The sequence below is a fragment of the Apostichopus japonicus genome, chromosome 2, assembly GCF_037975245.1.
Source record: "Apostichopus japonicus isolate 1M-3 chromosome 2, ASM3797524v1, whole genome shotgun sequence".
NCBI classification, from domain to species: domain Eukaryota; kingdom Metazoa; phylum Echinodermata; class Holothuroidea; order Aspidochirotida; family Stichopodidae; genus Apostichopus; species Apostichopus japonicus.
The window spans coordinates 20,808,456-20,821,861 of record NC_092562.1 but is presented as its reverse complement, the minus strand read 5'-3'; the positions used below and the strand labels follow the sequence as shown (position 1 = coordinate 20,821,861).

The following is a 13,406-nucleotide window of genomic DNA, read 5'->3' as shown; positions in this document are numbered from 1 at the left end:
GAGGTCCCGGGTTCCATACCCGGCCGGGTCATAGTAAGGTGGGTTTTTCATCCAAGAGCAATCTACTGTTGTCCCATCTGAAATGACTTTCTAAATTGATAAGATTCCAATTTTGAATTAAAAATGTTAAATTGGAAGCCACCTGACGTGTAAGTTATAATCCATAAGCCATACTGGCCTTCGTAACATGCTCCCTTTGTCATTTACTCCAAAAGAATTTGGCATATTTGGGGAGGATGGGGGATGGGGAAGTTTTTTACACCCTAAAAGTTGTTTATTCTCTTTCTGATGTCCACAACTTCCATGATTTAGATGACCCGGGGTACAACCTGTGGGGTTCAAAGTGAGTGACTCACCATCCGCCTGCCCGTTGGTTAATCCACCAGAAAACGGATCATCCCCTTTAAATGGATCGGAAGGAGCGGATGCCGGTTCTCTGGCAAAGGGATCGTCTGATTTGAATGGATCGCCACCGAATGGATCCGCGATAAAATCATCACTTTTAAAAGGATCAGCTGCACGGAAGAAAATGAGACAAAAGGGAGACATTTTTAGTTGTATTACGTATGTTTTGACGACGCAGAGTACGTCAGTTATGAGTGTATGAAGAATCTGATCTGATGATGAGAGTGAGACATCTCTGGCAATTTGTGATTATCGACTTACCATCTTTAAACGGATCAACAGATTTGAACGGATCGCCGTTATCTCCTGTCCCGACGACTTCGGCAAACAAGTCTTTGCCTTTGAAGGGATCATCCTGTGCAGGAAGAAGGAAATAGAAATTTTGTTAATTAATTGCTAATTAAGAAAGTAAAGAGAATACAACACAGGCTGATATGGACGGCACCATCTAAGTCGTCAAAAAAAGTTTAAGAGGAGAAAAATGACTCCAAACATGGCTGCCATGTCCTTTGTTAATGTTACAGCTATATTCAAGCAGGGTCATGCATTCGACTGCACAAAAAGCAAAGGTGAAATCGTGATCATGACTACTCACAAGGAAAATTGTCGCAAATTTTCGGCACGGCAAAATGTTTAATGCTAGTTCGGTCGTACGAGAGGACCAAATGTCAGACCAGAAAGAAAAAAATCCTTAAAAATTTTTGCCTTGCTTTCAGTGCTAATGAAACATTGGGAGTAGAAGATTGGAGAGCCACATACAATAATTGTTCATTATTACACAACAAAATTGCATTTTCTCCTCCATCACTGCTCCTATTCTTAGAGAACTCTACTGTGGTTGCTACAGATATATCAACGAGACTGTGTGTCAACCGTGTCTTTAAATAATCGTTGTGTATTATTTAGTATTTTGTACAATGGGGGTGTGCACAAACTTAATCTTTATAGTCACAGTGAAACTTGTGACCTACTTTAAGGCGGTAACACCTGAGGAGATACCTAACTCTCATGACAGGAAAAAAACACAGGAAAACATACTCTATGGCAACGAAAAGAGCGGGAAGGATTCATAGACATTGTCTGTCTGTTTTATTGAAATATCTTATCGTAAGTAGATCTGTTTTATTGAAATAATCTTATCATAAGTAGATCTGTCTTAATGAAATATCTTATTATAAGTAGATATGTTTCATTGAAATATCTTATCAAAGATAGATCTGTTTTATTGAAATATCTTATAATAAGTAGATTTTATATTAAAAACAAAAAACAGACAACAAGGCTTCATGATTTTGTTTGTGGTCATTCATTGAATTCCTTGCATCGGTTGCTTTACGGTGGGAGAAAACCAATGTGATACTAATATGGTTTTGTAGGCCACATTTAATAGGGTTCTAGAAAAACCTTCTTGGGTGACACAGAATATTTGCGCACCAGCCGCAGACACACTTTGTCCACATTTTGTGACAATCATGAGAACAACCAAGATCTGTGTCATTTGAGAAAATGAAAATCAACAAATTCAAAGATGAAAAAGAAGAAACAATGGCCAATTTGAGTTCCCTCTACCCAAGCAAATGTTAATTAGGAAACAATAAACTAGAAGCCGAAAAAATTTAATATATGTAAAAAGGAAAGCGAAAAGAAAAAGATGGGGAAACAGTGACTTGAATGAATCTGTTGAAGTTTATATTTTATTTGGTCAGGTATAGGCAATTGACAGCTACAATCCTGGTTTAGTGCATCTTTAAAATATTTGATTTTTGATGTAAACACATCAATTCATTTAAAACAAGTAGTCCACCTAACAAATGACAGAAATGTCTGCAGGAAATTTGGGTAAATATTGCAGTATAAGACTAACATTTCCAAGACTTGACTTTTGTAACTGATTTTTTACTGCATGCGGAGGATGTGAATCCATATTATAACTGTGTGATAAGTATGTGAATACATATCATCACTGTGTGATCAGTATGTGAATACATATCATCACTGTGTGATCAGTATGTGAATACATATCATCACTGTGTTGAGTATCTGAATCCATGTCATCACTGCGTGGTAAGTATGTGAATACATATCATCACTGTGTTATAAGCGTGTGAATCCGTATCATCACTGTGTGATAAGTATGTGAATTCATATCATCACTCTGTGATGAGTATCTGAATCCATATCATCACTCTGCGATAAATATGTGTATCCATATCATTACTATGTGTTAAGTATGTGAATCCAGATCATCACTGTGTGATGAGTATCTGAATCCATATCATCACTCTGTGATAAGTATGTAAAGTATATATCATCACAATGTGGTAAGTATGTGAATACATACCATTACTGTGTGATAAGTATGTGAATACATATCATCACTGTGTGAGGAGGATGCATCATTAATACAAGAGGATGTGAATCTGCCTCCTTAATGTGTGATAATGATGTAAATCAATATCACCACTGTGTGAGGGTCTGAATCCATAGCATCACAAGAGGGTGTGAATCCATACCAACATAAGATGTGAATCCATACCATTACTGCATATGGGTGATGTGAATCCACATACCTAACGTTCCCTATTGCTATTAAAGGAAGGATGTGAATCCATACCATCACTTTATACATAAACCTGTGGAGGTATAACTCTTACCTCCTCTATCCTGCTGATGGGCTCAGATGAAATACTGTAAGCACTGAGACTACTAACTGGGCTACTGCCAGCCTGTAAGGTAGATGGTATTAATGGTACATGTTCAAGCTGGTTAATATGATGAATATGCATGAACTAAGCAAAGAGTAAATGTAACTATTAAAGTGCATTTCAATATAATATATATAAATAGATGATGAAAGAATAATGAAAGAAGCACATGATGTTATATGGGAATTAGGTGTAACAAATACATGAATGGCTGAGAATAGAAGAAATTTCACACAGAATTAATCAAATCCTTCATAAAGCAGAACCACACAAAGAGTCACTTTTTCTAATCTTTGAAATATTCTGTAAACAATGTTTTCAGACTTTGACCTATGTTTGACTTCATAAGACCTTTGACCTCCAGAAATTTCAATAGTATTTCTTGTTCTCACTATCTACACACCGAGGTTGAGCTTCAACCAACATAAAGTGTGTGAGTTTTCATATTTACAAGCAGGTGTCACATAAGCACACACAACACACATACCATCAGTATCGCACAGGTTTCTTTTGGCCATCGGCACGCAATGAAAAACTCTAAACCCACAGAGGTGAAGCAAAAAACCTAGATCGTCATGACAGTAGGGCAACAGTCACCATCATCAATGTTGTTTGCAATACCATCAAAAGGAACAAAATAACTGGTCATCCTGAAATGTTTTAGTTATTGCTGTTATATATTTTCAGCAACCTTACTCCATTGATGGAAAATATCAGCTCTGTGACATGTTACAATGTGGTTGTATGATGAGAAACGGTACAGATAAAACAGCTGACGGATTAGATGAAGTAGAGAAAGCCGGATGAACGGGAGTTAATGGATTCTACCACCGACACCATATCATGCTGTTATTATGATTCATATTAGCCATTCTGCAAGTGGTACATTCAGGCATTAAAGTTAGTACTTTGCTTACCGTAATTAAAAGAAGCATGTTAGTTTATGACCGATGAAGAGCTTAAAGGGGCCGCACACCCAAATATCATCATTTGCGATAAGAGATTAACTGTTATGAACAACTTCGCCAAAAACTGCTAAGCAAAAATTGTATTCCATTGTATTCCATCGGGATTATATAACAGATTTAATCTATTTTTTTTTTCACACAAGGATCAAGTCTAAACATGGAAACGAAGTGACAATTGTGCAAATATTACAGACCAAAGTAGCAAAAGTAGTTAATTTATTCCTGCACTGCACTTTGTGATTGATGTATGTACGTTAGATCCTCCTGCAAGCAGGAACTCGCGAAGAAGCCATCATTGGCTTATCAAAGCCACAAGCTGACCGAAGTCAGTCTCTTACATTCATATTTAACGTCCATGATTATGAATTGTCAATTGTCAACAACTCTGTAACTGGACGACATACATTAATCTTGGAGTGACTTGAACTCGAACTGATCACAAAAGTTCTACAAATGGTTTGGAAATTTGGTTGGAAATGAATAGATGAAACATGGAAAATGAAACGAAGCCAGAGACAGGAGCAAAGTAAATGTTTGAAATCCACTTACGGTCGCTCGACTGCTGAGGGCATCGTCACTCTTCCCGATGCTAAGTTCTTCGAGACTGAGAGGAGGCAATTCTTCCACGGTCGGTAATTCTCCAGTCGTCTTGGACGTTTCAATGGCACTGTCGTATTGGCTTATAGAGCTGTTCAATTTCTGTTGGCCTTCTCGGACTAAATTGATCTTTGATTGTAACTGAAAAGGGTGAAAGTTAATTCGATGTAGTCATCCTATTCTTGTATTTTTCAAACATGACAGTCTCTCATGCCGTTCTCGACGAGACTTACAGACTTTAGAGAATTTTTTGTGCAAATTAGTGTTAAAGTTGCAACGTTGTGATTAGTACTCTCGACTCTTTTGAATGAACCTTATTAAGCCACTTGTGCATGTGCTGTAACATTTGTTATAACTTTATGCTTGGTGTGGGCACAAAATGGATCTTTCTGGCCAGACTGAAAATTTGTACCCAACCTCTGTGGGTCAGATTTCTTAAGGTCGAAACTAATCCTGTTAAAATGGAAATATCACATTAATATGGTCTAATAAATGTCAGAAAGTTCCACATGCTCAATTTTTCATCTGCTATGTTGATATAACTCATCAATAATATCCTAGTCCTCAAAGTTGGTATATAAATATTTCATATTTCTCCGTGCCTTATGGTTGTGCAGGTTGCATTTACAGGGTTTGAAAACCTTGTTGGGTATCAGCAAAATTGCTGGAGGGACCTGCATGGGGTCAGCGGGCTACAATCCGACCCACATTTGCATCACATGCCATCAAATTGATAATCCTATTTCAGTATCATGATGTTAAACAGTGGCTGCATCAAATTTTTGTACCAAGGAATTTAAAAGTACGTTCACACCAAGGTAGGCAGGCAAATGCAATCAAAATTGAATTTTATAAAAGTTTAAATTTTAAAATATCAATAAAGATAAAATTTGGGCTATCAATGAATATTCATTCAACACCTGTTTTGAGATGGATTTACCTTGGCGATTTCATCGTTTGTTTGTTTCAGGTTTGTCTGTAACATATCCAGCTGGTTTGTACTGGCTTCCTTCTTCTGTTCTGATGCTAACTCTTCCTGTCTCAGAGCCTCTAACTCTTTCTGAGCTTTGTTCAATTCTTCGACTTGATTCTGGCGAGACGGAAGAACAGACAAGCCCCTTAATGACACTTATCTAGATAGTTTTCCTAACATTTTAAATGCAATACAACTGATATATCAAACAGGACATACTAGTGAGAACTGGGTGTGTTATATTTTTTAATATCCCCTTACTGTCTAGTTTAGGTTTGAGTCTCATAGCATGCCTGCATATTACTTTGAGTTATAACTCTTGTGTCAACTGGACTAACATGGTCACATAATATTCACAGATAAATGCCCCTCCCCCCTCCCCCCGTCCTAATTAAGAGTTATATGTACTTAACAACCATTCAACTGTGAAGTATATTAGCAAGTCATTAAAAGATTTAAATCCAAACACTTTATTAAATGGATACTCCAATATGGCAAATTTAAGGTACTGTTTTTTTTTTCTTTCTTTTTCAGTGTTCAGATATTTTTGCCTGTTTTCATCATTATCACATTTTCAGGTCTACTACATGCCACCCCCCCCCCCCAAGCAAACCACCTAAAAGTGGTTAGATCACCTCAAAAATACAGCTTTTAAAAGACAATTTAAATAACTGTATTCCAAGCTACATAATTCTAGAGCTTTACCAGCATTCAAACAAAAACAGAAACATTTCCAATTTGGGAGACCGATTTGAAAAGGAACCCACCTCCTTTGGGGAAAAAAAAACTTGCAGACATTCATATTAATAGGGCAAGAGAGAGCTAACAACCAAACCGCCCTCTTACATCATGACTATGATAACTGGAATTTACAAGGGTAGATGATAGATGTGGGTGGTAGTCACTCTAAACGTATGAGAAAGTGTACATGTTGCCTGTTGAATATAAGTAATGCATAGTTATGGAGGGCAAGAGGCAGCTGCAAGACGATCTAAAGGTTGAAAATCCAGATATTACTTTAGTCACAACACATCAAGAATGCATAAGTTGTGATGAGACAGGTAAGTTAGAAAACAAAGTCAAATTTTCAATCAACATTCTGGTGTTTAAGTAATGCTACTGCACATAGAGGTTGTACTACTATAACATATACACTACCTTTGTGGATTAGGTATCTCCAAAAGTTGGAGTTTTTGGTTCATTTTCCTTTTGTTTTATATTCCCATATATCAAAATGTGAAATATTTTCTAATTATTGCAAATACTTTTCCTAATCATCCCCTCGTAGCTAATAAAACAGTTGTTTCCAATCTTTTTACAGCACAGACATAAATGAATTCATTTCTATCCATCCAAATGTGCTTACATCTACAGCACTCTGTTGGTGTTTAATCTGCTGTTGTAACACTTATCAATCTTTTTGCAGCACAGACATAAATGAATTAATTTCTATCGATCCAAATGTGCTTACATCTACAGCACTCTGTTGGTGTTTAATCTGCTGTTGTAACACTTATCAATTTTTTTGCTGCACAGACATAAATTAATCAAATTCTATCTATCCAAATATGCTTACATCTACAGCACTCTGTTGGTGTTTAATCTGCTGTTGTAACGCCTCTAACGATGCTTTTGTTTCCTGGCACTGTTTTTGGACCTCTGCCAGGAGTCCATCCGCTTTCTGCTTCTGCTCCTCCAACTCCTCCAGTTTCCTCTCGGCATCGGATTTGTGATTGCTGAGCTGCCGGATTTGCGACTGGTTGCTGTCCAGTTCGGTTTGTAAACTCTGCAGAGAAGATACAAATACGAGGACTGCAGACGTGGAATAGGAGGGAATATAAACATTTCTGACAGCTTTGTGTCAACTTTCAACAAGGATACTAGAATGACCAACCGAGAATTCTGTTTTTTTTTTTATTGATTAATTTTACCCTTCATGCTATCAAGTTTTAAGACTATAAGAAGGTTACTGCAAGTTGTAACTTGAAATCCTAACTTGTTGCTCAACATAAGAATTGAAAGAAATGTTCCACTTTTCTCTGATTTGAAACGTCTAGGCTAAAATGACAAATGAAATGTGAAGCAACAGGAATGAATGTTTAATACCTTGTTATCTTCTCATGAGTTAAAGGTTTCACAAAAGTGCAAAATATTTTGTACAAACATTTAGCTACATTTTTTTAATAATGATTTGTAGGGAAACAACTAGATATTTCTCATTTTACTTGCCACATTGATATTCTCTGCTAGATCAGAGAAAGCATCTGGGCATGCCTTGTTCCTGTCTGTGACCTTGCTGTACAGGTTAACCAGTATAACCATTCACTGCAAGGTTATACTACCGTACAATATTTCCAAGATCATAAGGCAATGAGAATGTAAATTTCACCCAAATTAGCTACATTAGGACAGAAAAACCATTTCCATGTAGGTTTTGGAAAAGAGAACCATGTTTTTAAACGATCCTCTTTTTCCAGGTAACCTGCTCACTACTAACAACTATTTGAAAATGTGAAATACTGTTCGACAAAGTAACCGTACGCCTTACAGTAGCTTACCAATATGACTACACTATTAAAGAATAATTATGTCCTGGCTGTAAGCTGTCACATATATCCTAAAATAACTACTTTATGAAGCAAGAGTTACCAGCCCCTTTATTCAATGTATTAGTAAAACACTCCTTAATTATAATAACAACTCATTATTCCTCATTAACAACAATTAAATTTGAACCAAAGAATTGCTTATAATTTTTTATTTTTTTTAAAATTAATTACTGTATGGGTGTCTGAATGCAGAACAAGCACACACAATGTGGACAAACACACACGCACATTTGTAGGTAGAGGCTTAGCAATTAAGCTAAGCTTAATTGGAACAAACATGCTTGCTGCAATAAAATCTGGGCAGACAAACGATAGATAAATATGCAGTCAATGAGTCACTATTAAATAACAATGTAATTACCATTAATTTCACTTTTGGTGACAAAACAAATCACTTGACCTCCAAACATCACAATGAGAATGGAAAGTGATAACTGATTTTCATGCTACATTAATTCTGGCAATGGCTGCTCTTAATAGTTTCTTCAATTAAGCTCCAGGGTTCGATTACTCAGCCATTTTTACGGTTGACATAAACTCTTCAAAATATCTATTGTTTTTACAGCAGTTGATGTTCAAAGGTTTACGATACTATTTTGACAATTAAATCCCACATTAAATTAAGGCTCATTTTCAGTTAAATTAGTTAAGATTAATTTCGAATAGTGTTCAACTCAAAATTCACATCATATTGAAATTGTCATTTTACTTTCTAAATGGGATAATGTTACTACTCTGAAAAAGTGTTTGGGGCGGTGATATGTTGAGGTTTGAACCAAATTCGTTAATTACACGATCGTTCACGACTTCTACTTTCGTGAACAGACAAGAAACAGAATAAGCAGGATTGCGATTTAATTGCTACAAATGTAAAAAGTGAAACACCGACGGCCATTTTAAGGATAAATTACTTTGTTTATCAAAATAAATGCTGGACATTCTTTGCAATGGAAGATAGCCAGATGTGAGCATTCAACTGTGAAATAATGTCGGAGACTAAACGAAACAAAGAGAAAGTTGAGGCCCGTCAAGGTCTAGATATATAATGTTTTGTGCTTCATTTCATTCTAGTTCTGTTCTCGTTCATTTAAGTCGATGAGCCTTCAGTTCTAGCTTTTCCGCCGTAAACGTTACACAAACAAAGAGCAAGCTTAGAACTTGAAACAAAAGTATAATGTTTCTGAACATAAAGCAGAGGCAATCTGAGAAATGCAGAGTTTTTGAGTGTAGACCAACCCTACCCCATATTAACCTTCTTTGTGGTGTAAAATTTAAGACTTAAATCTAAGATGATGTCTTAGTTTTGGTTAGTCGCAATCCTGTTGTAGGCGAAATCTGTTAGCTTGGTGAAACTGCAGAACGCTATACGCTATTCTAAGATTGGTTGTTCAAAGGGAGTGTCTGTAATATATTCACCGTACCATCATACTAACCACCAACGAGCTATAAAACAACTAAAAAACAAATGGGTTACTTGTCATTATTAAAACTAGACAACCCTTATGCTCTTCCCACAACCTCCACCAGGGTTCTACTATATTAATTAGTATACTCTTGACTATAAACACTAGGACATATATGAGCCTAATGCACTTCCCACAACCTCCACCAGGGTTTCACTATATTAACTAGTGTACTCTTGCCTATAAACACTAGGACATATACAACCCTAATGAACTTACAAAAACCTCCACCAGGGTTCCACTATATTAACTAGTGTACTCTTGCCTTTAAACACTAGGACATATAAATCCCTAATGAACTTTCCACATCCTCCACCAGGGTTCCACTATATTAACTAGTGTACTCTGGCCTATAAACACTAGGACATATATGAGCCTACTGCACTTCCCACAAGATCCACCAGGGATCACACTCTAGTAGGTTACTTGTGCAATGTTGTCTATTAACACAAAGACATAGACAACACAGAAGGCAACTCCAACTAGAACCATCAGAGATTTCACCCTTGTCACTAGTGCAATGTTGTCTATAAACAGTAGGATATATACATCCCTTATTGCCATGGCCGTAGGAGGTGGGGGGGGGGGCTGCAGCCTCCCAACCCAAAATTTTGTGAAAATTTGGGCAATATGCTGAGAATTTTTTGGGCACCTACTGAAAAAAGAATAATTTGCAATGTGTTTTTCAATGGTTAAACGTATATTATTATTATTATCATTATTATCGTAGAGACTTCCCCAATAAGTATAACTAATATGGAAGGGTGATAACACGGAAAATGACTGTATTTTATTGGCATGTGATGTAATAACCAATGAATGCCTATATGATATGCACATTAACATGTTGAATGAGCGCGGGAACAATTTTGGTTATATTTTTCGGGCAAGTCGTTACAGCCCCCCCAAATCAAATGAGGCTCCTACGCCTATGCTTATTGCATCCATACACACAACTACCAGTTTGAGATTTGTTGAATCGATTGATCAATCCGGCTTACCTCCACCTCTAACATTCTGGTTTTAACTTGTTCTTCTTTGTCCCGTATATCTTGCTGTAGTTGGACTTTCTCCTTGCCGAAGCCATCAATCTCTTTACTGATTGATTCCATCTCTTTGTTGAGCCCGGTATCCCCGCCCAGTTGAGCACCACCTGGCAGAGATAAGTCCTGTAAAGATACAGAGAACGTGGCATCGGTAAGTTGGTCTCTACCACAGGGGAACTTGTATCCTAGCATAACTACCGGTACTTGTACATCTGTACACGAACAGGGACATTTCCCAGAGCATCATAGGTACTAATGCAACATTTTATACTGGTAATGGTGCTTAATAGAGCCTTGTACTTGGAGATGTACTCACACCAAGGAAAATTCAACTTGTACTCACACCAAGGGAAATTCTACTTGCACTAACAACAATGGGAATTCTACTTGCACTAACAACAATGGGAATTCTACTTGTACTAACAACAATGGGAATTCTACTTGCACTTATAACTAAGGAAATTCTGCTTGTACTCATACCAAAGGAAATTCAACTTGTACTCACACCAAGGGAAATTCTACTTGCACTAACAACAATGGGAATTCTACTTGCACTAACAACAATGGGAATTCTACTTGCACTAACAACAATTGGAATTCTACTTGCACTTATAACTAAGGAAATTCTGCTTGTACTCCTACCAAGGCAAATTCAACTTGCACTCATAACAAAGGAAATTCTGCTTGTACTCATACCAAAGGAAATTCTACTTGTACTAACAGCAAGGGGAGTTCTACTCGTACTGATACCAAGGGAAAGAAGGATGAAACTTTTGTTCCTTGCACCCATAGTTCTATGATGGCTCACTGCGGTCTAGCTACTAAATTTGTACGGATATTAGTGGTTGCCAAGGTAATGGTAAATTGCACACTTGTGTTATATCTATACAAATTTTTTCTTTATTTATTTTTACATTTTTCTTGGGGGGTTGGGGGGAGGATGGGGATGTTGAGAGATTAAAGTATCCCTCTAACTATACCACAGTTAATAACTCACATCCAGGTTAGTTGCGTCTGACGTTGGCTTTGGTCGGGAGGAGGGCGGGATCATTTCAGGACTAAGCTGCGTTGGTGGTTTGGTCCCATTCTTGGCTTGGTTCACCAGATACATTGCTAGAGCAAATTGCTCTGAGTTTAATTTCCCTGTCTGCTTTATATCACAGAGATTCCTGATAATAAAGTAAAGTAATACATATAAAATGATATTATACATTTAAGAACCCCCCAAAAAACAACATTTTCTTGTCCTTTTATAGACAACTTTCAAAACACTGTTGTTTGAAAGTATAGTTCAAAATTTGTTACACAAACCCTTCAAAACAAAGCAAACAACAGGAAATAATATAAATAAGAGACAACACTCACCATGAAACTTAAGATACTACAAAACTTTGAAATAGCTGAGGAACTTTGGTCGAAATTATTTAAAACTAGCGACCTAGGGGATACCAAGTACTTCTCTCAACTGAGCATGTACAGCCTGAAGGCTGGGGCAGTTTCCTATATACAATTTGCTTTTAATTCTCACAATTGTCAGTAAACTATATACAATTTATTATACTGATCTCTTTTAATAGATTGGCACAGTTTGCCTCGGAAGGAAATCCTGCTAGGATGTGTAACATCAGTTCATTTAACTTTTACAGACACACTTACCCTACACAGGCTCTTTGCAATAGGTAAGGAATTTTGCTTACATGTGTTTTTTCTTCTTCACTAGTATTGGTTTAAAATTAATTTCAAACAATATAACTACAACTTTACCATATTTGGGCAAGTTCTGGCTGAGGTACTCCCGACTGAATTAAAATCGGCCGGACTTCTTCTCCGTTCACGAAGCCATCTACGTCTGTGTCGATCTGCTTGAAGACGACGTCAGCCTGCGATTTCTCTACGGATGAGACCACCCACGTGCTCTGCTCCTACCAGAAGAAAGAAGGGTACACAGAATGCAGAGGATGGGCTGGACGAAACAAGACTGATATCTCGGCACTTTTGTGGACCATGTTAAACGTTTTACCTTGTGCTGTGTCATGTAAAAACTTTCTTGTCCACTTTCACCAAACCATTTAATATTCAAACGTAATTGCATATCCCACGTTGACACTAAGATATCTACATGGTTAAAATCATATGGCCACTCGCTATTAGCAGGTTATTGCACGATTCATTCCCTAACAGAAAAGTATTGTATCTCAAAAATTTGATGGATTGCTTATGTCCTTTTTTTTTATTGTTGTTGTTGAAAGATAAAAAAATAGATTTTACCTGTGGTTCATTTCAACAATCACTCAGTGTTCTCATATTCACCCCTTTGCCCTACCTGAGAGTGGTTAGCACAGTGCTAAAATGTTACCATTTTTGCTTATCTTTTCAGGATTAACAAAATTTATGCAAGTTAGAGAAGGAAGATTGGTAAACAAAAGAGAACAATAAATCATAGCTATTGGCTGATAAGCAAATGTTAGTACCTGCTTTCAATTATCCTAGTGGATTCAAAGGTTCAATAAGAGGCAGGAAAAGGGTTAACGTAGGAGGATGAGAAATGTTACTATTGGCTGAGGGAAAAAGAATTGATCTAGTCTCTTGATTGGACAGCACAATCAGACAGAGGATAAATGAGACAGACAATGTGTACAA

The 13,406-nt window shown here is 36.9% G+C and overlaps 1 protein-coding gene across 5 annotated transcripts in view; it reads right to left on the bottom strand.

Moving 5' to 3' along the window:
- LOC139981701 (epidermal growth factor receptor substrate 15-like 1) overlaps positions 1-13,406 on the bottom strand; it is a 65,236-nt gene that overhangs the window by 15,807 nt on the left and 36,023 nt on the right. For 3 of the 5 annotated variants that reach the window (XM_071994304.1, XM_071994308.1, XM_071994307.1), the window contains exons 9-17: positions 12,531-12,688; positions 11,764-11,935; positions 10,722-10,889; positions 7,225-7,434; positions 5,616-5,765; positions 4,628-4,816; positions 3,060-3,131; positions 667-760; positions 357-515 (exon numbers count right to left, since the gene is read on the bottom strand). In XM_071994304.1, coding sequence (XP_071850405.1) covers positions 357-515; positions 667-760; positions 3,060-3,131; positions 4,628-4,816; positions 5,616-5,765; positions 7,225-7,434; positions 10,722-10,889; positions 11,764-11,935; positions 12,531-12,688 — 1,372 coding nt within the window. The remainder of the gene's footprint in view (positions 1-356; positions 516-666; positions 761-3,059; positions 3,132-4,627; positions 4,817-5,615; positions 5,766-7,224; positions 7,435-10,721; positions 10,890-11,763; positions 11,936-12,530; positions 12,689-13,406) is intronic. The other 2 variants (XM_071994305.1, XM_071994306.1) reach the window with 2 other exon arrangements.